Genomic DNA, 24736 nt, shown 5'->3' on the forward strand with positions numbered 1-24736 from the left:
GGGTCTATTGCCCCTTCCATGGAGCCTGGTCTCCTCAGGAGACATGTTTTTTGGTTTTGCAATTTCTTTTGGGGTGGGGGGAGGGTGAGGTAGGGGTAGCATGGAAGGCGGAAGACAAGCTGGTGCTGAAGATTCCTCCCTAGGCGGAGGAGACCGGAGGACAGAAAACCCTGCATCCTGTACCCTTCTTTTGCCCACCCCATCTACTGATTCTGCCTAACCCTCCGCTTCCCTGTTCAGCCCTCTCACTGGTTCTCAGCCACTTCCCCGCTTCCAGAAGCTGCCAGCAGGATGAGGGAGCTTAGCGCTCTGTCCACTGGGAGACCTGTTGGCCGAGGGAGGCATGGAGTGGGCCCAGGCGATGGTGGCAGCTGTGCTCAACTCCCGCCAGCACAGTGCACAGCTTCTCCAGCTCAAACTGGGAGGGGTGTGGTGGAGGGGAAGCAGCGGGGTATATTTCCACATCCCAGAACCCCAAACATGCCCCTGAGGGAGCTTGGAGAGAAACCTCGAGAAAAATCACCTCCTCTCAGCAGGATTTGAAAAAGGTAAATAGTCCAATCAGGAAACTAAGAGGAGTGCTTGGGACTCTGAAAATGGCCAGTTCTTTTCCATCTCTGCTGTCTTCAGGCACATTGGAGACAGGCCCTTGGCCAGCAGCAAGGGGAGAAGGCTGGCTTCAGGCGCCACTCCTACCGGTTCGCGTCCCCCCCCTTCAGCTGACTCAGCCCCTGCCCATCATCTAGCAGTTCTGCTATCCTCCAGAATTCTGCCTCTGTGAAGACCCGGGGAATTAGAGTATCTCCAAAGAGCAGAGATTCTCTTTCTAGAAGGGTCCAAAACTACTCTTGTTTTGGTCTACAAAATGCCCACTGACAGCACAAACCGCTTAGCATGCCACCCAAGGGCCTTTGTGACCTGGCCCCAGCCTGCCTGCAGATCCTTACGGCTCAGGAACACTGAACAACCTACCATTCTCAAGCGTAAGCCATGCCTTTTCTTGGCTCTGTGCTTCCATACCTGGTGAGCTCTAAATCACCACCCAAGTGCCTCCTCCTCTCTGCAGCCTTTCCAAATGCCACCCCCACTACCCTGAACCCCTCCATGTGCTACCAGAGCACTCTGGAGAGGCTGCGATTTCTCCATTTACTACACCTAGTTGTGAGTGTATGTTTCTCCCTTTACCCCAAATGTGAGCTACTCAAGGGTCAAGGCTGCTGTATTCCCTTCATCTCTGGACCCCAGCCCAGGCCTCAGATAAGGAAAGAAATGTCTGTCGAATACAAACTGGGAAGAAACCGTGCTAACGTCACTCTTACAAGAGGGAAACCAGGATTTCAGGGCTCCATAAGGAACCCTTCTGCCAGAACTTCCACCGTTTTTGACAGAGCCTTACTACTCGGGCTCTCTGGGGACTCAGAAGAGAGCATGTGAGGTTACGGTTCCATGACTCCAATCTGGGATCACTGAACAAGGGGGCTCAGGAAGAAGAACAGGTAATGGTACAGGACATGTGGGAGAGTCTGTTTTAATGAGACTCGTTATTTATATATTTATAAACACGTACACATACACACACAAAAGGAAAAAAGAAAACAAAAATAGATATTACAGCTTAATAAAAATTACAACTGAGCACTGTGGGCTGGAGGTGGGATACCCACCCAGCAGCACACCCACCCTGATGTGCCATCTAAGGGCCTTGAGACAGGACAGCAGGAGGGAGACAGGAGGCTCAGCCCACAGATGGCTCCTGTCCTCCTCAGGGCTTCCTTGCAGTTTGTTCCTGGCATTCACCCCTTCATGTCCTTCCTGGTCAGGAAGGGGGTGAGGGGCGGGGAGCAGAGGGAGGTATAAGGTGGGATGGAAAGAGAAGAGGGATCCTGAAGAAGGGAAAGTTAGGGTAGGTAGCTAGGAGTCGAAACAGGAGCAAGAAGCTTCTATCTGTCATCCCAGGATTTGGCAGGGGTGAGGAAGAAGACACGGGGAGGGGAGATGGGAAGGGGAAGATGTGGGCGGCAGGTAACTCGTTTATCTCTCACTGTCTCTTTTGGGCAGTTCCACTTTATGTTAATGTCAGTCCGAGCCAGGCCCAGAGAGGTTCCAGTGACAAACTAGTGGTTTATGTCCCAGTGGGACAGATGATCTAGGAAGTGAACTGCAGAGCTGGCAGGAAAAGCTGGGGTCCTCTTCAGTAAGACACAGATCCTGGTTCCCGGGGAGCAATGAAAAGGACATCGGCTTTGGCATTGATGCAGTAGGTGACAACAAGAGAGAAGACGAGGACGCCGAAGCCCACCATCAGGGTGATAAACTGCAGGAGGGGATGGGCAGGGAAGGAGAAAGGTGCTCTCAGAACTCAGTGCAGTTGTGGATAACTGCTTGGGGCTGGGAGCCAGGGCACTGGAATTCCAGAGCTGGCTCCAAGCACCAAGTACTGAGCAATCATAGGCAACGTCTCCCCAGTCTGGGGACTTAGTCTCCCCATTTGAAAAGAGAAGTAAAGTACCTCTGTCCTTGCTTCTGTCTTTTTTCCTTAGATTTTAAGCATCCAGAAGGTAGGGCCCATAACTTTGATTCTCTTGTGGCCAATTACATGACTGACTCACTTGTGACAGGTGTTCAATAAGTTATTAGATTGACTCATCCTAGCGATGGCTGGTGGACATACCGGATGGGAGTGGAGCTGCGGAAGGGCTACATGGGGTCCACAGGGGAAGGCTTATCTCTTTGGGTCTCCATGGGAACATATGTCCAGAATGAACACATATGCAAACTATCAGTGAAGACAAGCTTCCTAATGGCACATGCTGGCTGACCAGGGACAGATTTGCAGCAGGTTTTTGTGGCAAATCTGGGGCAAATGGGAGATGGAAGGGGTAAGAGACAAGAGGCAATAGAAAGAGGTCAAATAGACCTCTGCCACCTCCCCCACGCCCCACCCTCCCCAACCCGTGTCTCACCTCTAGCTCTTTGCTGGCTATCAGAAAAATCCGGGCGCGGATGTCTTTCCAGCGGCTCTCAGTCCATGTAGAGTATTCAGTAGAGCCCCACTGCTTCAATTCGAAGGCAGGGGACAAGGCCCTGGCGAGTCGTGCCGTGGAACGCACACACCGGGGAAGCCGGTCTGTTTCATTGGAATTCAAAGGGCCCTGAACCCAAGTGTACTCGTACAGCTGCACAGAAGACAGGCCACAGCAAACGGGCTGACAGGATCCTCTCTCTCTCACTCCCTTACCCTCTAGATGGTCCGTTTTTACCCAGGCTACTGCCTCTTCGATACTCAAGTTCAAAGGGCTGCATCCCTCTACCTCTCCATCCCAATCTCTTGGGTCCAATTGGGCCTAGGAGATCCACCAACTTTCCCAAGGGAAGGGGACCCTTGGGGCGCCTCCAATGTCCACTACCACTCACATCCTTGTTTTCAGTGGGGACTTTACTCGGATCCTGGCACTGCTCTCGGGTAAGGTCGATCACCTTGCCAGTCAAATTTGCCAAGGCATACTGTACAACGTAAGTGGTGTTGGTGGGGCTGGAGACGGCGATGTAATGCTGAAGAGGCCCGTCACCTGACCGGAGACCACAGGGGAAGGGAGGATTTGATGGGTGGAAGGTGGGGTGCAGATGGGCAGGGATAGGAAGAGCCCAGGGATAGGCAGGAGCCAGAGAAGAGAAAGTTAAGAGAAAAGGATCCAACAAATATCAGGAGGAAGAAAGGAAAACAGGGGGGAAAGAAAATAGGAAAAAGGAGAAAGGAAAGATTAAATCAAAATGATGACTTTTTCTCTATCCCTTCCCTTCGTTAAGGGTCCCATCGCACACCAGGTGCTTACCCAAGTAGGACCTTAGGTCCGGCCTGAGGATAGACTGGAACCACGAGTTGTTGGCTCTAACCAGGAACCCATAGAGCAGGCGGGTAACCTAGGATCGGGACAGGGAGAAGAGAGACCCCTGTGACTTGGAGCCCAAGGAAAGAATTATTAGTGGAGACCCAGTCATGGGGTAGGAACCAGACTGGCCAGACACTGGGGCTGGGGAGACAGTGGCTGGCCACAGGATGCAGACGAGGTTCCCCCGAGAGCTCCCTGGGGCATCAGTGATCCTCACCTGCACATCCAGGGCCGCTGAATGCCAAGGTTTGGGAAACTAGGCAAGGGACCAGGATAAAGGATGGGGTAGGCTGCTGTGTAAACAGAGACAGAAGGGAGCCAGGGCCCACTTGCTCTTACCGTCTGGGGATCGGCCTGAATGGTGTCGCTGAAGTTGGTTCCTCCTGCGAGCTGGTACAGTGCACGTCCCAGCACCGTGGCCACACCTGCCAGAGCCTGTAGTAGGTGAGGAGGGGGCTGAATGGCCCAGGTTCTCTGACCTCCAACACTAACATGCTAGCCGTCTGCACTGTGTTCCCCATGCTCCCACCCAGCCCGGGTGGGTGCTACCTTGGCAGCGTCTGTCACAAAGTTCAGGTCCTCTTCAGGGCTCTGCCCTTCAGGGTAGGTCACATTAATGTTCTCAGCAGTGTCGTAAATGCTCTGGTAATAGCTGCCAGGAAAGCCAGCATGAGCCTTGGCTGCACTCAGCCAGGGCCCTGCCCTTTCCTCCCTCAACTGTCCCTTCTGCAGGAACTTGGAATCTCATTTTTCCTCATACAGGGAGGAGGGAAGAGAGAAAATCAGGATTCCATATTGAAGAAGGTGTAGAGAATGGCGAAGTAGGAGTGAGCGTGGGAGTGCTTAAATACAAAGACTCGTCTGACCGACAAGATAGAAAAGGTAAATAAGATCGCAATGCAGGAACTGTTCCTTCCTGGGAGATCTTTAAACGTAAGAGACACTTCCGTGTCATTTGGGTCGGAGATACAGGAGGGTGGCTAAGATGACTCTCAGAGAACCCTGCCATACGTTATCAGAGCAATCATATGATTGTTTCAATGTACATTCATATTGAAGGCGGCTGGGAGTAGAGGGGGACGAGCAGGTCTGTCCACAAATATGTAACACTACACTGGGTCAAACCACCCTGATGCTCCTTGGGAAGCCCCAAGGAGACAGATCTTAGAAGAGCAGCTACGAGGAGACCGCTCCCAGCCTCTAGCATCACTGAATGCCTGCCCCCCACAGAACCAAGTCAGCCTCATGGCCAAGTCCAACATATGTTCAAATGATGAATCACCCCTCACCACAAAGTGATACAGAAGACAGGTTTGGAGAAGAGAGCTGACCCTATGTATCAGAACCGTCACCACCCTAAATAACTGAGAAGGTGCTACTGGGTGGGGGCTGGAGAACCAGAGCTTATGCATTTTGACTCAGAAACTCACTTGGCCTGTTTTGAGAAGGGAAGGGAGGCTGGGGGCTTAGCAATCCAGCGTGAGTCAAGTCCCCTGTTACCCTAGGCCTCAAGTTAGGGGCAGTTTAGGGGTGCCTAGGACCAGGAGAGAGGTGACTACCAGGGCCTCACACCTTATTGCTGGAGCCCCCTCCGCTGTAGGGACATTTTTACACCCACACTGAACCACGTGCGCTTACCACATGGCAAGAACATGTTACATTTCACAGAGTATGAGCACTGTCTGTGGCACCCTTGGGCGGGTCATAGAGAGCAGGGACAGCTCTCTGTGCTCCAGCCAAAGAACCCCCAACATCATTCTGCCGCGCGTTTGAGATGATGCCCTCTGCTGGCAGCCCTGGGGAACTCAGGCCCCTGGAGAGCTTTGGAGAGGTGGAACCACAAATGAGGAGGATTGTGCTAGGAAAGGGCTCAGGGTGAGGACTGTTTTCTAAGATGAAATGTCAAGTCAAACGAGGGGACCAGGTTAGATGTGAAAAAGACACTGAGCAAAGAACACAGATTGACCTGAGACTTCGGTGAGGGTCGTGTGGGGACAGGGGCGAGCAGTGATCTCTCTTGACACAGAGACATTTCTCTCTATGGACCTCTGGCTGCAGAATAGATTCTCTTCGGGAACAAAGAGGATGCAGGCTAGGTGACTCTTACTGGTTATGGAAGACAGCAGAGTGGTCAGCAAGAACAACGCCAGAGATGTTTCGAGCTCGAAGAAATCGCTGCAGAGAAGATGGTGGGAGAGGCTGGGACCGACTCAGCCTCCTGAGGACTACAGTAGGGACGCCAGCACCGCTCTTCTCCAGGGTGGTCAGGAGCTCCTCCACCTGGGGGATGAGGGGCATTAGCTGATGGGACGCACTGGGGAGAGGAAGCAGGAAGAGGTCTCTCTTAGACCTAAAACACTCTCTACTTCAAGTCCCCAACCTGTTGAGCAGCCCTAAATTCTCCTAGATCTAAATCCTTCAAGCCTTTTGGGATCAAGGCTCTCTGAATTTTCCTGCAGCTCCCACCATCCTGTTTAAGTTACAGCACAGAGAAGTAAGAGGCCTGTGGGTTCTTTTTTTTCATATTTACAGGTAAACCCCACTGTCCTCAGGACACTGTCTTATCCTCAGCCGATGTTTTACTTATTATTTGCTGTGTAGAACTGGAGGAGCAAAAAATAATACAAAACAATGCTGAATGCCACACCAGTAGTCCGCTCTGTAAGGGCTGTAAGAAGCCAGAGCAGGGATGACACTGAAGCTGGCACGGCAGGAAGAGGACCTCAGGGAAAAAACAGACCTATTTTGAGGGAGGGAGGGTCTTGAACAAGGAGCGAGGAAAGTGGAAGACAGTTTGGGTAGGGAGTCTTACACAGCCAGGATGAGGAAGGGCAGCAGGAGAGAAAGGAGCCACTCACACCCTGTCCTTAATGGGCAGTGATAGTTCGCTAGGCACCGAATGATCAGAGAACCATCCATCCCAGGGAACAGTGACAGGAGCTGAACTCATGGTTTTTCCCAGGGAGCTGTAACAGCTGGGGTGTTCACCCTTTGGCCAACACCCAACCTAAGGTCCTGTTTCACAGGCCCTGGAGGCTGGTGCGGATAGGGCCAGGGCGAGAGGGTGCCCATATTCTGAGCTGTAGAAACACAAAGTGAGGGGAAGAGATGCTCAGATTACCTGGTTCTGTACAGTTTCATTTTTCTGAGACATGGGGTCTGTGTGCATCCAAAGCTCTAGTGAATTTCTTAAGGCCACCTGAGGGGAAGATGAAGAAGCAACATTTATAATTAGTCTCCCATTCTGGCCCATATCGGGGAGAAAAGAGTGGGATCAGAAGTCAAGGGAAGAGGTGGTGGCAGCTGCAGTGGGGACAAGAGAACAGCAGAGGTGAAGCTTTAGGAGGTAAGAAGGAAGGGGTGGAGGATACATGCTGCACACCTGTCCCAGCTCCACGAATGAGTCAATGTTCTCTAACTGCACAGGAAACTTGCCGTTCTCCATATCGTAGACCATTCTTGAGCTGCCAATGTAGTCAAAAGTTTCCTGAGGGATGGAGACGGGTGGGAAAGGGAACAGAGATTCCAAAGTGTTAGGGCAGCCTCAGTGCCTTGGGGCCAGATCATCAAAGCTGTAGGTACAAAGGTTACTGTCTGTGTCATCTCAACTGCTGGCCAGCTTAGTCACGTGACTCTGCCCTCCTCCCTACCCCAGCTCCCAGCTGTGGCTATGTCTCACATGTATGTGTCACAGGACTTCTCGAGCCCAGACGTGGGGAGAGCAGCCTAAGTGGAGGCCCAAGGCGAACATCAGCTGTTAAGTGTCTGCTTTTTGCTTCTCCCCCACCTCCGCCGAATGAGCCACGGCTGCTGTTCCTTTACCCTAGGGCCAGGCTGTGGTGGCAGTGGGGAGAGGCAGGAGCCTCAGGGCTCCTGGGTGGAGGTGGCAGGGAAAGGGTCCAGAGAATGTAAAAGAATGTCTCAAATAGACAGTACCCGTGGGGGAGTGAGGGAGTTGGCAGTATACCAATTCCAGGTCAGGGTGCAAAGGCTTCCTACAGTGGGGGAATCTGAAAGGGAGACACGCATAGACACATCCAGAAGCTCTCTGCTGAATAACAATTAAGTCAAGTGCTGAGATCTTCCCCAAACAACAGCCACTCCCATCTTTACCACCCACTCCTTCCCGGCCATCCCACCGCAGCCAAAGAGCCCTCACCCCTTGGAAGAAGACAAACATGACATTGCGGGGCAGGGTGGTCACATCGGGTGCCTTCTGCAGAGCTTCAGCTGCAGCCAGCTGAGTGACGAAGGAGGCAACGGCACTTTCAGCCCCTGGGGCCACATTCCAGAAAAAGGAACGACTGTCCAGCTGGGCACGGCAGACAAGGCAGGGGAGGTACACTTTGAAAATGGAAATTCGGGGCAGGCCCCAGTCCCCCTCTCCTGTTCTGGCCAAGAAAATATTCATGTCCTGCGGCGATGGCTAGAACCCCAGAGTCCCACAGCCCAGATCCCTCTCCGTCTGAGGCTCTCCACTGTAGCGACTCAGACACCTGATATGCCCAAAACAGCCCTGCCTGCCCTTTCTGTGCCAGCCCTGCCCGCCCTGATGAGGGGCCAACACTCACCCGGGTGGCAGCCACCACAACCTTGTCATCGGGCTCCAACGTCTCAGAGGTATTTACAGGCTTTAGCATGCTCCATACGTTGTAGTCGGACAGGGGGTCACAGACGATTTCTGAGCAGGACACAGACAGTGAGAGATCAACAGGTAAGGGAGAAGGTATCTACAGAGAAGGCCCGGAAGACCTCTCTGTAAGTCACTTTCTGTCTCCACTCTTCCACGTTGGTTTCTCTGCCACCGTCCACTTCGGGCACAAGCTGCCTCGATTGTGTAGAACTGTTTCCACTTCTCCCACCCAGTGCTCCCTACCTGTGCCCACTCTGTCCCGATAGTGGTCTCGCCCACATTCCCTGGCCTGACCCCTCCTCCCCAGCCCAGGGCACCCAGCTCGCCTCGGATCTGTCCTACCTGGGTTGATGCTGAAGGAGCTCTGGATGAAGCTGCGTCGCATGCAGGTGACGGTGCTGATGACGGCGTGCATGTGTGAAAAGAGCTGCATGGCGCACAGTGGGAAGGCCGGCGCTGAGCCGTTCTGACTCAGGTTGTGATCGCGGTAGCACTACAAGGGGAGACGAACCCCGATGAGGCAGCTAGCTGTGGAGTCCACCCCATACTTCCCAGAAGGAGGAGGGCCCAGCACCATCCTTAGGCCATTCCCACATCTGTCCCTGAGCTACAGTTGTCCTGGTACAACCACAGGAGCTATAAGGTCAAAGAGAAAAACTCACCAAGAGGTGCCAAGGGGCACAGAGTCAATGACTTAGTTGGGGCAGATGAAATTACCCTATACCAAATGGCCTGCCCCAATGTGGAGCTTCAGTCACTGTTCCTAATGTGATTTGCTGTAAAGAGCACCAAACTGGGAGATGAAAAATGAAATTCAAGACAGCTTGCACATCAACTCACCATGTAACTGTGGACAAACCTCTTAACTGCTCTATGTATCAAAATTAGAGAACATTAGATTAGAATTAGAGAACATTAGAGCTAAAAAGAATTTCAGAAATTACTGAATTGAATCTCTCAATTTCTAGTCCAATGCTCTTTCTTACCACACTAAGGGTTCTTATAATCAGGGTTCTATCCCGTATCTCATATTAAATATTCTTTATGTTTTCTTCCAGTCTAAAAGCCTTTAATGCTATAATTTCAGGCAGGAGAGAAACAGGACAGGGGAATGTGAGAAAAATAAACCTCTTGGCTCTTCCTGCAGCAACTGTCTTTCAGATGGTGTACGAGTAGAATGAGACTCCCTCTAAACAGGAGAAGAGCCTAAAAAATAATTCTCTTTCTAAGTGGAATTGCTAGGAGCTGGCAGAGTCATTACCTGCTTAATGACATTGGTTTCATTTTCATCTTCAAGAAGGAAGATGGGGAAACTGAAGTCCTCATAAGCCAAGCCATCGCCCAGGGAGTTCCATGCTATCTCTCTGCAGTGAGCAAACTCTGGCCCATAGGAGTTGGAGTAAACACCTGAAAGGGAGGACAGGGGACAGGATGCTGGGACACCAAGCACTCAGGGACCAGGTAAGGAAGGAGGGCTAGGATATCATAGGATTGGGACTAAGAGTTCTGAAGGAGGGGGTGACTCAAAGAAGCAAGTATCAACCTATCACCACCTACACTAAAACAGACACTGGTATCAGGGAGCCCTAAGCTGGGCAGTTAGGGATCTGAGCATGTGACAAAAAGGGAGGATGGAAGGTAAGCAGAAGAAAGGGGAGCAGGAGAGAGAAGGGATGAGTGGTAAAGACAAAGAAACGAATCTTCTGTTTGGGAGTCAGTTGCTCACACTATACACAGACAGACGCACACCTCTTCCCAAGCCCTCCAAGACGTGAGAATGAAGCAACAAGGAGGTTTGGGTGACAGCAGGCTCCCCTGATCCCTTGGGGCTCTTACCAAACCCATCATTGGGACACTGCACACTAGGAGAGAAGCCTGAGGCAGGACTGGGCTTGGCTAAAGACACTGCAAGACCAGCAATTCGGCTGGTTCTCCCCTTCATCTTCTCCATCAGATTCCTGGAATAGGGTGACAATGCCATGAACGAAGGCAGGGAGGTTATCAGGCAGCCCGACATCCTGCCCCCTAGGATGGAAACAAATGGGGAGTTAGGGGAATCAACACTGTCGACTCATTTCTTGTCTTTTCGGTCTCTTAGCTTCTGAGTGAGAACCATGACCTGATCTGAACTCAGGGCTTAATCTCATCTACCCTGTCTCTGTGCACCCCTTCTTCCTCCCTGGGGTCCTTATTCAACTAGAGCTCTACTTACAAGGTCACCGAGATGATTCCTTTTAATGGCCCATCTTTTCTTCGGAGGATCACTCCACCCCCTGCCCTGATCGGACCAGGGCAGCCAAGGCAAGTTTTCACTCACAAGTATGAGGACTGTTCACTGACTCTTCCCCTCTCTGGATGCATTTCCTCCACAGGAACACAGAGTTCTTACCTGGTAAAGAGCGTGCCCTCCAGCAGAACCACATAAGGGGGGTTAGGGCCATCGGTCAACACCCACTGTAGGTCTTCTTCCTTCTGTACTACGTGGATAACCCCTGTGTCCCCACTAACGGAAGCTGCCAGAACAGAATAGGTCAAATTAAAGCACCCACAGCTGACCATTCTGACTTTGCTTCACTGACTCTGCAGATCATTTATCCCCCCCCACAAAATGTCACAAGACATTGCGTTAATGCAGCCAACTCTGGACTGGAACTGAAAGGCTGAATTGCCCTGGCTCCGTTTGAAGGCTACTAGGAGGGAATGGAGGACAAAGGAGGCCGGAAGTCTACTCATTAGAGGCCTTGTTTGTTCAATGTCAGAAAGGCTCTACGATCTTCATTTTCTTGCCCTCTTCCCTCAACCTCATTTAGCCATATATACAAGATTCTGTAACAGCAGACACCAAAGTCTTTACACATGCATTTTCTCCATGAAACGGCAGGCTCTAGATCTCAAGCTTAGAGTTCTAGCGCTGAATCTTCCTTTGTGAAAACATATGTGTAGATTTCCTTGGCCTCATAGCCTCCTTGGATCTCCATTCCTTTGCCCTATTTGGAAATGACTTTACTTGCTTTTGGCCAGTTTTGGGAAAGGTTAATCAAGAAGTTCAAGGAGTTCTGTAGAACAGTTTCCCAAATGATGGGCCTTGAATAGATTAGGTGTGCTGATATCGAGTCCTCTCATTTCTGGGGACCGAGGTTTTCCAAAAACCCTACACTGGTCACCCCAGGCCAGGAGCAGACTCATCCATTACCCCAGGATGCTCTACAAATAACATTTTCTTTTATTTTAAATATTTGTTTATTTATTTGGTTGCACCTGGTCTCAGTTGTGGCAGTCAGGCTCGTTAGTTGCGGCATGCACGTGGGATCTAGTTCCCTGACCAGGAATCGAACCTGGGCCCCCCGCCCTGGGAGCTCAGTGTCTTAACCACTGCACCACCGGGGAAGTCCCAAATAACATTTTCTCTATGTTTCATGACAAAGACTGGAAGGCACCGTTCTACAGGATGGACGATCCAGTCCAGAATGCCTTGAGGTCTATGTAGCAAAACCCCTCAAGTCCCCAGTGATCCATGTAGAGACACCCTAGGGTCTCCCCACAAGTTTTCTCCCCACTCAAAACTGGATGTGTTATTCATAAATTATTTTAGAGCAGTATTTCTCAACCCTGGTTACGTATCAGAATCACTTTGGAGTTTTAAAAAATAGAGATGCTTGTGCTTTACCTCAGATCTACTCAATTTAAATCTCTAAAGGTGAGACCCAAGCATGTGTATTTTCAAAACACGTCACATGGTCCTTAAGAATTATGGCATAAGAATGTCACATGGCATAAGAATTATGTCTCTAAACCAAGACACTGGAATACTTGTAACTTGCAAGAGACAAAAACCACAGGTACTTTTCAGACTGCCAGCCATGTAGAATTTTTCTCCCATGGGATCTGGTAAAATCTAGATAGAGAAGCAGGTCCCCAACATTCAACTAAGTCATATATAGCAAATACTTCATAAGTTCATGTTGATAGTGATAAGAGTAAAACATAGAGGAAAATCAGAATCTGGAATAACTTTGGTAAAGATTTGGCTACCAAATGGCAGTTCTAAGTAAAACAATAGACAACAGTGCGTGCCACAGCATTTAAAACACAAGAAAAGGAAAAGCTCATCTGGCAGATAAAAAATATATAACTTCAGCTCCAAGGAGGACAGGAAGAAGACAAGCTATAACACAGGCCTGAAAAAACCTGGATTGGACACTGGGTTCCCATTGGTGACTGTGTAGTCTTAAATAACTTGCTTACTTTCTCTGGTCCTTCAATGAGGAGGAGGTTTTCCACCCCTATTCATCTCATACTGTAGGAAAAGAGTAAAAAAGGAAAGAAAGGAAGGAAAGTAAAGAAAGCTACAGATAGCCCCTTCTGAGCACTTTTAAAAGGGTCCAATAGGGCTTCCCTGGTGGCGCAGTGGTTGAGAATCTGCCTGCCAATGCAGGGGACAAGGGTTCGAGCCCTGGTCTGGGAAGATCCCACATGCCGCGGAGTGACTGGGCCTGTGAGCCACGACTACTGAGCCTGCGCGTTTGGAGCCTGTGCTCCGCAACAAGAGAGGCCGCGACAGTGAGAGGCCCGTGCACCGCGATGAAGAGTGGCCCCTGCTATCTGCAACTAGAGAAAGCCCTCGCACAGAAACGAAGACCCAATACACCCAAAAATAAATAAATAAATTTATTTTTTTTAAAAAAAGGGTCCAATAGAAACAGAGCATCAGAAGCAGAAAATCAAATATAGGTCTTTCTCTCCAAATTTAAGCAGGTGTAGCTTGCTCAGGATGGACAGATATGAAGTAAGACTTAGAAATAAGTAGGTTGAAAAGGAAACAAGATCTTAACGAGGAAGTGGCCAGAGTCCAGCCCCACCCCTTTCGTCTCTCTGTACTGGCACCAGGCTTTATCTCTAGAGGCTACTGCTTTGCTTCCCACAGGGCTGCTCTAAGAACATGCAGCAGACTCATTCCCAAAGGGGATATCTTAGAGCTCAGCTTCAGGAGGATGGGGGCCTAGCCTTTTGCACTAGAGTGGGGTTCCAGCAAGACCAGCAGTCTGATCTCAGCCCACACTGGACCTGGCTCCCTTCTACTCCCAAATCTAGTTTAAGAACAAAGTCCAGGGACTTCCCTGGTGGTCCAGTGGTGAAGAATCTGCCTTCCAATGCAGGGGACGCGGGGTCGATCCCTGGTCAGGGAACTAAGATCCCACATGCCGCGGGGCAACTAAGCCCGTGCGCCACAACTACTGAGCTCACACACTTCAACAAGAGAGCCCGCATGCCTCAAACTACCGAGCCCACGTGCTCTGGAGCCTGCGCGCCACAACTACAGAGCCCATGTGCCTTGGAGGCTGCACGCCACAACTAGAGAAGAGAAAACCCGCAGGCCACAACTAGAGAGAAGCCTGTGCGCCACAACAAAGACCTGACGTGGCCCCAAAAATAAATAAAATACATAAATAAAATAAATAAATATTAAAAAACAAAACAAGGTCCAACAAAAATAATTTGGGACTGTTTGGAACCAGTTAACCTACTCCCAGTATTTCCTGTAGTAAGGATATGGACAATTAATGTAGAGTATAGCTAGGGGAAGGATGGCTAGAAAACTAGTCATTGCCACCTTGAGCAAGTCCTTCACTTCCCACTGTCTAGTTTTCTACAACCAAACTGGAAGGTTTCAGACAATCACACTGTCCTGTTGAGACCGCACTCAGCATCATCAATAAACACCTATTAAAGGCAGTCTGACTTTCAGCTTTGTGCACTTATATTCTAACCATTTTTATAGGAGTAAATAAATTCGGAGGTAACCAATTTGATGATGAAGAAGTCAAGATCTGACTCTAAGTTTCCTGCCTCCCTGCAAAACTGCATTCTGACAAAGCTACTATCCACAGAACAAAATCTGAAGATAACAGGTTAAGCAGCAAAGGAACTAGGGATTCAGCCTTCAGATTACAACCTTTTTCCCTCTCATAGTTTTATAACCATACCACATTGATAGGGTAGCCTGTTTTGGAACACATTTACAAAACATAAAAACAAATCTAAATCCTTTACTATTTCCTTTTGTAACTATTTGGCTTTCTCGATGCCTTCTTCTTCAAAGAGTTCACTGCCTTAAGGAAGCCCATTTCGGTTCCAAAAAGAGCATTCAGAGTGCAGGTGATGAGTGGACTTCATAGAATAAGAGGCTTTTACTCCTTAGAAAAGACTATAACTTTCTACCTAACCAACTGGTTAAGAGTCCTGGTTTAGAACTTAGACCACTGGGGCTCAAAGCCAAGCTTCATCACTTAATAGCAGAATGATCTTAGAAAAGTTACTCAACTTCACTAAGTCTCAGTTTCATCATTTGTAAAATGGGGGTAATAACAGGACCTACTTATGGGGTTGCTGTGATGGTTAAATGAGATGTACATGTAAGAACCCTGTATGTAGCATTTCCTAAATGTTTGCTCTTATTAATTATCTCACCTGGTTTGACAAATGGTTCTCTATCACCTACTACCCACACCGCCTAATTTGTGTGCTAAGACTCCCAAGCAGGACTTGGATTATTATACCTAGGGTACAGACTGAAATATCGATGGCCACGAACACAAATCCCAACCTCAACTCACACTGGCAGCCAATCTGATGAGTAGCATTGAGCAGACGGACACAGGGAGCTGTTTTATTTAAGGGGATGTAGATCTTCTTCTCCACTGAGTTTCCTTTGCACAAACCTGATCAGAAGATAAAAAGTGTAAGAAGAAATTGAGAGACATTGGTACTAGCCTCTATCATGTCACAAATTTGTTGTATGGCTTGAGTATATCATACTTTCTAAAATGGGACTAATGTCTATTCTTCTCACCTCTTGGGCACATTATTGGAACAAATAAATGCACCCAGCTATGTACCACAGAGGGTTACTACAAATCATAAAGCAACTGACATTGAAGCTAAAAGTCAAAAAACTTGATTTGTCAAAGGAGGTATTTAACCTCAGGTGTACCTGCTTCTGGTTGCACGGACAACCACACTTCTGCTTTTCTTTTCTGTATGTACATGACTAATTAGTTAATAAATGGGTGCCAGTCTAAGAATATAGAGCACAACAGCAACAAAATCTTCTTGTGACATTTTTCCAGGGGTCTGAACAGAACTGGGAGAAAACTTATGCCAAACACGCTGTCAGTTAATCTAACATCAGTAAGTCATTTGTGTGTGCCCACAGTGTGAGGCAGCTAGTTTCTCCTTTGGGGATTTTTAAAACAAACAATCTCAATTTGGGGGAAGGTATCGTCGTGGTTATAAACAGGCATGTTTGTATTTTAGGGCTTGACCAACTAGAAAGCCATATACCAGAAAATAAATGGGTGTAAGCAAACACCTGTGCACATTATAAATGGCTAAAGTTTCTTGAATCATTATTTCACGGCATAGACAGTTAAGAGAACTAATATCTTACCTTAGTTTCACTTTATTGATGGGACAAACTGAGGTGAAGGACAGGGACGCGGGTTTACGGTGGAGTTAAAAGAAAGAAATAAGGCATTTACCTTCCTAAGCGCCGCAATGAACCCACAGAACCAAGCGCTTTGATCTTAAAAGTCTAAACGCACTGGGAAGAAAGCTGAACGCTAACTAACACCTGTCCTTTCTGATTGTGCGTGGGGTGGCTGGGGCCGTGGGGGAAACGAGATACCCGGGCAAAGTAGGAGAAAGTGGGGCTGGAAGTCCAGGAAGAGGCCTGGAGGAGGAAATGGGGCTACACGACGTGCCGCGGGGGAGAAGGGACCTTCAGGTCCAGGCAAAGGGGGAACTTCTGTCGTGGGAACGAAAGAGAAAGAGGATTTACAGGGTGGGGGGACGGAGGGGCTGCGGGGACCAGAAGGGAGACGGCAGCACTCGGGCTGGCCAGATCCGGAGGATTCTTCTTACAAACTGGAGCTCACGGGCGGGGTAGGTCTCACCTGCCAGTAGGACGCAGAAAGACACAAGGCGAAGGAGACTCCGATTTCCCAGGTCGGCCACACAGCCACCCCCATCCGTGGCCATCTTGCGTCTCGGTTGAGCGGAAGCCTTGGTTCCCTCCTTGTCCGGCAGTGGCCTCTCTAGGCCAACAATGGAGCCGTCTCTGTGGCCCGGAGCTCCTAGGGCCGGAAGTTCGTGTCTGGGGAACTTCCGGGAGTCGCGGCTGAGGGACGCTGACGTGGAGGCAACCAAAGGACGGCAGGGAGTGTCAGGGGCTCGGATTAACAGGTCGAAGCCGGAGATCTGAAGGATGCTAACCAAATTCGAGACCAAGAGTGCGCGGGTCAAAGGTAATGGAGATTAAAAGGGGGAGAACGGAGGCTGGATGACAGGGGCGGCGCTGTCACCGGGGAAGAGAGAGAAGGTAGACTTAACGGGCTGAATTGGGCCCACCGTGCGAACCAGAGGAAGATGGGACCGAGGGAGGTTAGGCCTGGCGGGCGGTTCACCTGCAGTCCTGTCTCCTTTGGCGTGCCCTCGGGATTTGATTTTCCTATAGTGGTTAACGAACCGCAGGAGGTTCCTTAGCTTCGTTCCTCCTCCCCTCCTCTCCTGGGGCCTGTGCTGCGACTTTTATTCTGCTCCCAAGGCCCTGTGACCTGTTGGTTTTTTTGATGACTGTGTTGTAGAGAGTGGCCCTGGGGATCGAGTCTCGACCTCTGCTATTCGTGTCCAACTCTAGGTTTTTCGGAGACGAGCACTGGCTACCTCTCTTAAGGAGGCCTTGGGCTGCACCATATCAACATCCAGTGCCTCCATTGGACTCTATTGCCTACCTGGAAACAGGACATTGTTAAGTCTTAGTTTGCACAGGCTGCCGGATAAAATAGAGGATGCCTAATTGGATTTGAATTTCAGGTAAAAAGCGAATAACTTTTTAGTATTGTTCACTTTTTATCTGAAATTCAGATTTAACTGGGCATCTTTATTTTTATTTCCTGAATATGACAACTCTAAAACTTGTGCATCAGTGGATGGAGGTGGAGGACAAACAACTGAAATTGCAATAGTAGTCTCTTAGAATGTTAGAATGAGAAAGGCAGAGACTTGGGGAAAAGATTTGTATCTTGAATATTTAGTAATATAAAATAAAAAAAATTTTTAAATGTAGTATAGCAGAGTGGTTAGAAATTTGCTGTTTGGAGTCAGGTGGGCTTGCTTTGGAATCCTGAAACATTCGGTAACGAACTGCACGACCTTGGGCAACTTAACATTTCTAAATCTATTTCCTCATCTGTAATATGTGAATAATTAACATTCTTTTATAGATAGAATTAAAATGAGAAACTATATGAAAGGTGACTGGCGTAGACTCGATAGCTCAGAAACTGGATGCCATTATTAATGTAAGAATAGATTCTGAGCAAATTCTAAGTCTCTTGGGAATCTTGGTTATGAAGAAGAGTACCATTAAGAATTCCTGGATGGCTGAAATGGGCCTTTATAATCCTGGAGTTTTCTCTTCTGCTCCTGATTTCTTATTGGGCAGTAGGGAAGGAAAGTGTTGGGGGGGAAGGATATCAAAATATTTGAGAGTAAATATCCATTAATGAGTGTTCCTGTATATAACGGGGGCGGGGGCGGGGGCGGGGGAAATGAACAACCTAATGGAAAGTTTAGAAGAAGAAATAAAAGTGTTCAATAAATAAATGAAAATACTCTTTATCTCACTAATAATGAAAAAAGTGGTCTTAGATTAGTAAAGCAAGCAAAACAACAAATAGCTGATAACATCCCATGTTGACCAATGTGTGCAAAATGGGTAGCTTCAGAAATTTGCTAAGACTGTATGTTGATAAAGTCTTTTTGCAATCAGATAGTATCTACCAAAATGTTAAATGCACATACCTTATTCCTGAACAATCTCATTTCCAGTCTTTAGCCTAAATCAGTAATAATGCAAATAGGCTAGATTATGTGTGGAAGCATCTTCATTAGGTCCTATTTTCTGGTAGATAAAAGTTAGGAGAAAAAACTTAAATGCCCATGAGTAGAATAATTTTAAAATGTGGTGCATTTATACCTTGCAGTTGTTAAAAAGAATGAGTCTACATTTATATGTACTTAAATGTAATGAGATCCATTATATATAGTTAAGTGAGGAAGAAGTTTGCAGAACATTATAATGTTATCTCCATTTTCATAAAATGATATGGATTGCATTAAAAACCTGAAAGACTACAGTCCAAACTGTTAGCAGTTGTTACTTCTGTGGACTTCCATTTCCAGTCATGATGGAATAAGAGAGACCAGGTTTATCTTCCCACCTTAAATACCTGCGTAACTGAACAAAATGTGTGAAACAAAGGTTTTCGGACATTGGACAACAGGCAGTGCGAGAGTGATTCTTGAGAGAAGGGAAATAAACAAGATGAGTCCTATGATTGTTTTAGCTTACTACCTGGAGAGAGTTTCCAGGCTGCAGTACAGGGAGGGGGGAAGAGCCCCGTGGTCTCACTGAGGAGACAGAGTTTAGAGTTCAGGGAAGTCAAGACAGCTAGAAGTTGCTGGGCAAAATACCAGAGAAGAGGGAGCTGCACAGAGAACCCTAGAGTTCTGCAGGGGATCCTGTCAGGCCTTTGAGTACTAATCTGCACATGTATGTGAGGAAATGACCCAAAACCTGGGAAAGAACCACTAGAGAGGAGAAGGCAGAACAATCCCATATTGAGCTCACATACTGGCCAATATAGACCTCCTGATACTATAGGGCATGATATAGAGATTTCAAATGGGTATTGCTTTAATAGTGGTGCCAAATTAGATCTAAGCTAAAGGCTGCTATGGACCCATCCTAACAAAACTTAAAGAGCAAGCCTCAAAAGGATCAACTAATTCCAAGTAACTGCATCCTAAACTAAAGCCCAACAGTATCTAAAGAAATATAACAGTAAGCTGTGACAAAGTGAGGGAGTGGCATGGACTTATATACACTACCAAACGTAAAATAGATAGCTAGTGGGAAGCAACCGCATAGCACAGGGAGATCAGCTCTGTGCTTTGTGACCACCTAGAGGGGTGGGATAGGGAGGGTGGGGAGGGAGGGAGATGCAAGAGGGAAGAGATATGGGAACATATGTATATGTATAACTGATTCACTTTGTTATAAAGCAGAAACTAACACACCATTGTAAAGCAATTATACTCCAATAAAGATGTTAAAAAAAAAAAGAAATATAACAAAAAATCCAGCACGTAATACCATAAAATTCACAATGTGTGGCATCCAATCAATGAATGTATGAACCTAGGATCAACCTAGCTGTCCTGTTTTCTTATCAGAGTTGGCAGGAGGTGACATCGTGGGGCTTATTTAGCTCATTGGATCATTGTCTGATTTTTTTTTCCTCAGGACTCAGTTTTCACCCCAAAAGACCCTGGATCCTGACCAGTTTACACAATGGGGTCATTCAGTTATGGGACTATCGGATGTGTACCCTCATTGACAAGTTTGATGAACATGATGGTAAGATAACAGTTTCTAGGAGGAAGCTAAAAGAGATATAAATATTTATTGTCTTCTGGAGTAGTTTCAACTTTCTTTAGGATTATAGAGCATGGGAGGGATAGAACTGGAAAATTCTGAATAAGAATCACCTTAGAGACTAGGAAGCATAACTCTCTTTAACGTGTATTGCCTGCCTTCTTCCCCAGGTCCAGTGCGAGGCATTGACTTCCATAAGCAGCAGCCACTGTTTGTCTCTGGAGGAGATGACTATAAGATTAAGGTATAGAGGGTCTGTCATGACTGGGAGTAAAAGACAGGCAATGTGAAGTTTGGGAATTACGGAAGGGACTGAAAACCCAGACATCTCATGCATACAGAGCTCAGGCTTTTGACATTATCCAGAGCACTTATCCAGCAGACACTTATTGAATGCTTACTGTGTAGCAGGCACTGTTTTATATTTTTGGAATTCAAAAATAAATAAGAAATGGTTTCTGCTCTCAAGGAGCTTTTATTCTAATGGAGGAGTTAAATATATACCCAAATAATAGCATGTACAGTTTAGTAAGTAATACAATAGAGAGATAACCAAAGTGAAATAGGGAAGGACAATCTAGGTACAAAGACAAAAAGGTATGACATAGCTGGATACATTTGAGAAACTATAATTAGTTTTGTGTGGATAAAATCTGGACAAAAGGTGAGAGAAGGAGCAGAAGATGAGAAGGGCCAGATTATGGAGTACCTCCTTGTAGTGCTCAGAAGTTTGGATGTTATCATACAAATAACAATGAGTCATTAAAGGTGTTTAAGTAGAGGAGTGACATCAGATTCCCATTTTTTTGAAAAGGTTACTTGAGTGGCAGTATAGAGAAAAGATTGGATGAATTGGGCAAGACTGGAGGCAGATACTAGTTAGGAGACTTTTATAAAAGTCCATGTGGGAAATGAACAGAGCATGAGCTTAGGCAGTAACATTAAAGATGGGAAGGAGATGGGGGACTTCCCTGGTGGCACAGTGGTTAAAACTCTGCGTTCCCAATGCAGGGGGCCTGGGTTCCATCTCTGGTCAGGGAAGTAGATCGCACATGCATGCCACAACTAAGGAGCCCGTGTGCTACAACTAAGGAGCCGGTTAGCCGCAACTAGGGAGCCTGTGAGCTGCAACTAAGGAGCCCATGAGCTGCAACTATAAGGAGCCTGCCGGTCGCAACTAAGGAGCCCACATGCTGCAACTAAGACATGGCACAACCAAATAAATAAATAAATAAATAAATAGGACTTCCCTGGTGGTGCAGTGGTTAAGAATCCTCCTGCCAATGCAGGGGACACGGGTTCTATCCCTGGTCTGGGAAGATCCCACATGCTGCGGAGCAGCTAAGCCCGTGTGCCACAACTACTGAGCCTGCGCTCTAGAGCCCACAAGCCACAACTACTAAGCCCACGTGCCTAGAGCCTGTGCTCCACAACAAAAGAAGCCACTGCAATGAGAAGCCCACGCACTGCAACAAAGAGTAGCCCCCACTCGCCGCAACTAGAGAAAGCCCGCGCGCAGCAACGAAGACCCAACACAGCCATAAATAAATAAATGAATAAACAAACAAACAGATAAATGGGAGAGGAGATGGATGTATCTAAGTAAACCAGAAAAATTTACTTCATGAAAAGAAATAGTCTTCAGAAGCTACCTCAGGAAGTTATAAATTATACAGTAGAACTTAGGTAACAGGCGTGAAAAGTGACAGCTGCCTGTAGGGAAAAGAGGCATTAGAATTATAGGAAGGACAGTTCTTTCTGGTTTCTAGGTTTTAGGCACTGATCCTGGCGGCAGTTAGTGGAAGCTCAAATCACCTGATAGGCCTCAAAAGCTCCTAAGGATATCACTTCCTTGTAATATTTCTAGTAAAGTGATGACCATTAAGTATTAAGAATGGTTAACTTGGGTTCCTTATGATCTGTTTTAAGAAAAAGACTGAGTGACATTGAAGAAAAAAATTTTTTTCCCCAAATCATTAAATTTTTGAAAAGGAGTTATCTTTCATTTGTACGAAATATCCAGATCAGTAGAGCAAATCAGTAGAGACAGAAAGTTGATTAATGGTTGTCTGGAGTTTGGTGGGGGGTTGGGAGAAAATGAGGAGTACTAATGGGTATAGTCTTCTTTTGGGGGTGATGAAATGTTCTAAAATTGATTGTGCTGATGGTTGAACAACTATGAATGTATTAAAAAAATACTGAATTCTATACTTTAAATGGGTGAATTAGATGGGATTTGAATTATATCTTAAAGCTGTTATTAAATAAAGGAATTAGCTAGCTGTTGGGTGTGTACTGCTATTATGCTGTGGTTTAAATTTATATTTCTCTAATGAAAGTGGGATTATCTCGGAAAGTCATGTTTATGGACCATCATATTGTTTGCTATACCCAGATAAATGTAGTATTAGTATAATCCTGATTTACAAAGAGTAAGACAGGAATCACAGATGGCCAAGGCCTAAAAACCCTATAGGTCTTTCAGAATTCACGGTGCTGGAATTTGATAGAGGACTATAAAGGAGTGAAGACAATTTGAAGCTAGAAATATGAAAGTTTAAAATGCTGACCTCTATAAGCGGAAAAAAAGCTAGTTACAGAATAGTATTTATGGTATGATCTAATTTTTGTGTGAAACTCAAACTCCACTGTGTACATGTATATTTATTTATAGATGACTCAACAGATGAAGGTGAAGGTATTGGAATATTTTCACTTTTAGTGTTATTTACCTTTTCTCATTTCTGCTGCACATACCTTTTGAGCATGTACTAAGTGTTAGCTGCTATGTTAGGTGCTAGGGGTATAGTGTTGAGCATGATGGACAAGGATCCCACCTTTAGGGAGCTTACATTCTTTTTTGGACAATCAGACTTAAGGGTTATTCAAATTTGTTACAGGAAATGGGATTACCTTTTGTGATTTATGAAAGAAAATGTAACAGTTTTTAAGTAAAAATAGGAAAGAATAGTAACAACCTGGCCTAGATAGATTAGAAACAAGCGTTAAATGTTATAGCAGAAAAAAAAGGCATCTGACCTCTTATTTTTACATTTTTGGGAGTTTTTCTGGATGGGAAGTGTGAGCTGTCGTACACTTATGGTCCTGGTTTCAGCATCTTCCTCAATTGTGTCCATTGATGCCTGATACTTTGGTAGTTGGCTTAACTTCTTATCTGAATATGATGTTTTTCTGCTTAGTTCAGCCTAACTGAGCAATGCAGTATTTTCCATAGTGATGAGCTAAAATATGTTTGCATGATAGATGAGTACAGACCATGAATGTGTGGGCATCATTTGCCATCAAATTAGGAGTCTAACAAAAGATGATGCTATATATTATACCATTCTTTCCTTTGCAGTCATATCCATCCTACTTTTTTTTATCCTGAGCTAAGGTGATAGGTAAGCACTAAGTAAGGGATCTGTATTCAAGCTAAGAACACAATAATGCAATAGAAAGAAGAATTTCAAGTTGAGTCTTAGATAAGCATTTTGTCTTATGTTATCAAATACAGATGGTTTCTTCCCAGAAAAAAAGGAAAACCTTTCCATAATTTTATCTTTAGGTTTCCCTAGCCTTGCCCTTTTTCCCTCCCTACACTTTGTTTAGCTGACTTAGATTTTCATTCATGGTCTTTTCTCCTCCAACCTTAAACAAGATTCCCTATCAAGATTCTTACCTATTTAAAAATGCCAAAATATAAATCCAAACTTGTTTATTGAGAAACCTGGGGCTTATAGAGGTGCAAGACCTTACGTCCTATTCCTTAGTTGAATTTTTCTCTTTGCAGGTTTGGAATTACAAGCTTCGGCGCTGTCTCTTCACATTGCTTGGGCACTTAGACTACATCCGCACTACGTTTTTTCATCATGTAAGTAGCCATTGTGGCTCTTGTTTTAGAGCATTCTTCAGTTTCCCTGTAGGAATCTTCTACTTGCTCCTCAAGAATCCATGCTTTGATAACAGAATTATGTTATTGGTTCTTCTAGGATCTGTGAGGTGTTGACCTTTCTGCTTTGTTTCCTTCTGCAAGAGGAAGCACTCAGAGTTATATTTGAATTTAATTTAATTGGATTCAGTGGGCTTTATGAGGAAGGCATTGATTCTCTGTAGGGAAAAGCAGAGATTTGATTTTAGGTTTGCTGAGCTAGCACACAAATGTTTGCAGGCTAATCACATGTAGAGTATTATTAAATAGTGTGTCTAGAAGAAGGTCAAGGTAAGATGCCATTTTGATGAGCTAACAAATGTTTTGAAACATTAACAATCATGTGCTTTTATCCTAGGATTTTAGGGTCTGGTAGAGGCTATTCCTTTAGCCAAGCTTACTACCTTTCTCGATTTGTTAGGTATCACAGTAGACAGATACTGAGTTACAGATTAGAGACGCCCAACCTCTTAATCTAGTCCCAACCTGACTGGATTTCTCTGTAATTATATGCTATTAGAATTAACTTCTACTATTCCTTGACTCTGAGTAAACTAAGTCTCTTGAATTAAGTAAGAAAGAATATAATGAAATAAACAATAAATTCCTGGCTAATAATACTTTATCCTTTTTTAAAATTAAAAAAATTTTAGGATAGAATAGGAGACGATGAATGCTAAAATTATAGCTGAAACATTTGAGAATGAGGGCCATTCAATAAGATAATTTACTCAGAAGGAACTAATTGTCATTGCCATTCAGGACTTGCTGAAGGCTCTTGCCTA

At 46.3% G+C, this 24736-nt stretch overlaps 2 protein-coding genes across 7 annotated transcripts in view; one reads left to right on the forward strand and one right to left on the reverse strand.

Annotated features, from left to right (window-relative positions):
* Positions 1-1512: 1512 nt before the first annotated feature.
* NCSTN (nicastrin) lies at positions 1513-16643 on the reverse strand. 5 transcript variants are annotated; one of them, XM_082467542.1, is made up of 18 exons: positions 16476-16583; positions 15971-15998; positions 15138-15242; positions 10913-11036; positions 10360-10548; positions 9785-9930; positions 8866-9016; positions 8462-8571; positions 8050-8202; positions 7273-7377; positions 7012-7089; positions 5998-6170; positions 4440-4542; positions 4230-4325; positions 3834-3921; positions 3415-3569; positions 2964-3176; positions 1513-2314 (listed from the first exon to the last, which is right to left on the reverse strand). In XM_082467542.1, exons 4-18 carry the CDS (start codon positions 10962-10964, stop codon positions 2192-2194), a joined length of 1935 nt encoding a protein of 644 aa, XP_082323668.1. In that variant the 5' UTR covers positions 10965-11036; positions 15138-15242; positions 15971-15998; positions 16476-16583; the 3' UTR covers positions 1513-2191. The 5 variants fall into 5 exon arrangements, with proteins under 5 accessions (XP_082323668.1, XP_082323666.1, XP_082323670.1 ...); XM_082467540.1 differs by lacking the exon at positions 15971-15998 and having other exon boundaries at positions 10360-10481; positions 16476-16643; XM_082467544.1 differs by lacking the exon at positions 10913-11036 and having other exon boundaries at positions 10360-10481.
* Positions 16644-16670: 27 nt separating this feature from the next.
* Positions 16671-24736, forward strand: part of COPA (COPI coat complex subunit alpha) — a 50401-nt gene continuing 42335 nt past the window's right edge. For both annotated transcript variants that reach the window (XM_082464896.1, XM_082464897.1), the window contains exons 1-4: positions 16671-16826; positions 19889-20002; positions 20191-20264; positions 23814-23894. In XM_082464896.1, coding sequence (XP_082321022.1) covers positions 16787-16826; positions 19889-20002; positions 20191-20264; positions 23814-23894 — 309 coding nt within the window. In that variant the 5' untranslated portion in view covers positions 16671-16786. The remainder of the gene's footprint in view (positions 16827-19888; positions 20003-20190; positions 20265-23813; positions 23895-24736) is intronic.

This window comes from Balaenoptera physalus (assembly GCF_965194825.1).
Source record: "Balaenoptera physalus genome assembly, chromosome: 1".
Lineage (NCBI taxonomy): Eukaryota > Metazoa > Chordata > Mammalia > Artiodactyla > Balaenopteridae > Balaenoptera > Balaenoptera physalus.

Excerpts from the sequence above, each read along its gene's own strand:
- NCSTN (XM_082467540.1), bottom strand. The coding sequence starts at position 16,560 with ATGGCCACGGATGGGGGTGGCTGTGTGGCCGACCTGGGAAATCGGAGT. Across the intron at positions 7,378-8,049 it reads TGTTTGTCTTCTTCCAAGGG|GAAACTTTTGACTACATTGG; the intron begins GTGAGGGCTCTT and ends TCCATCCCTCAG. Across the intron at positions 4,326-4,439 it reads TTGTGACAGACGCTGCCAAG|GCTCTGGCAGGTGTGGCCAC; the intron begins GTAGCACCCACC and ends CACCTACTACAG.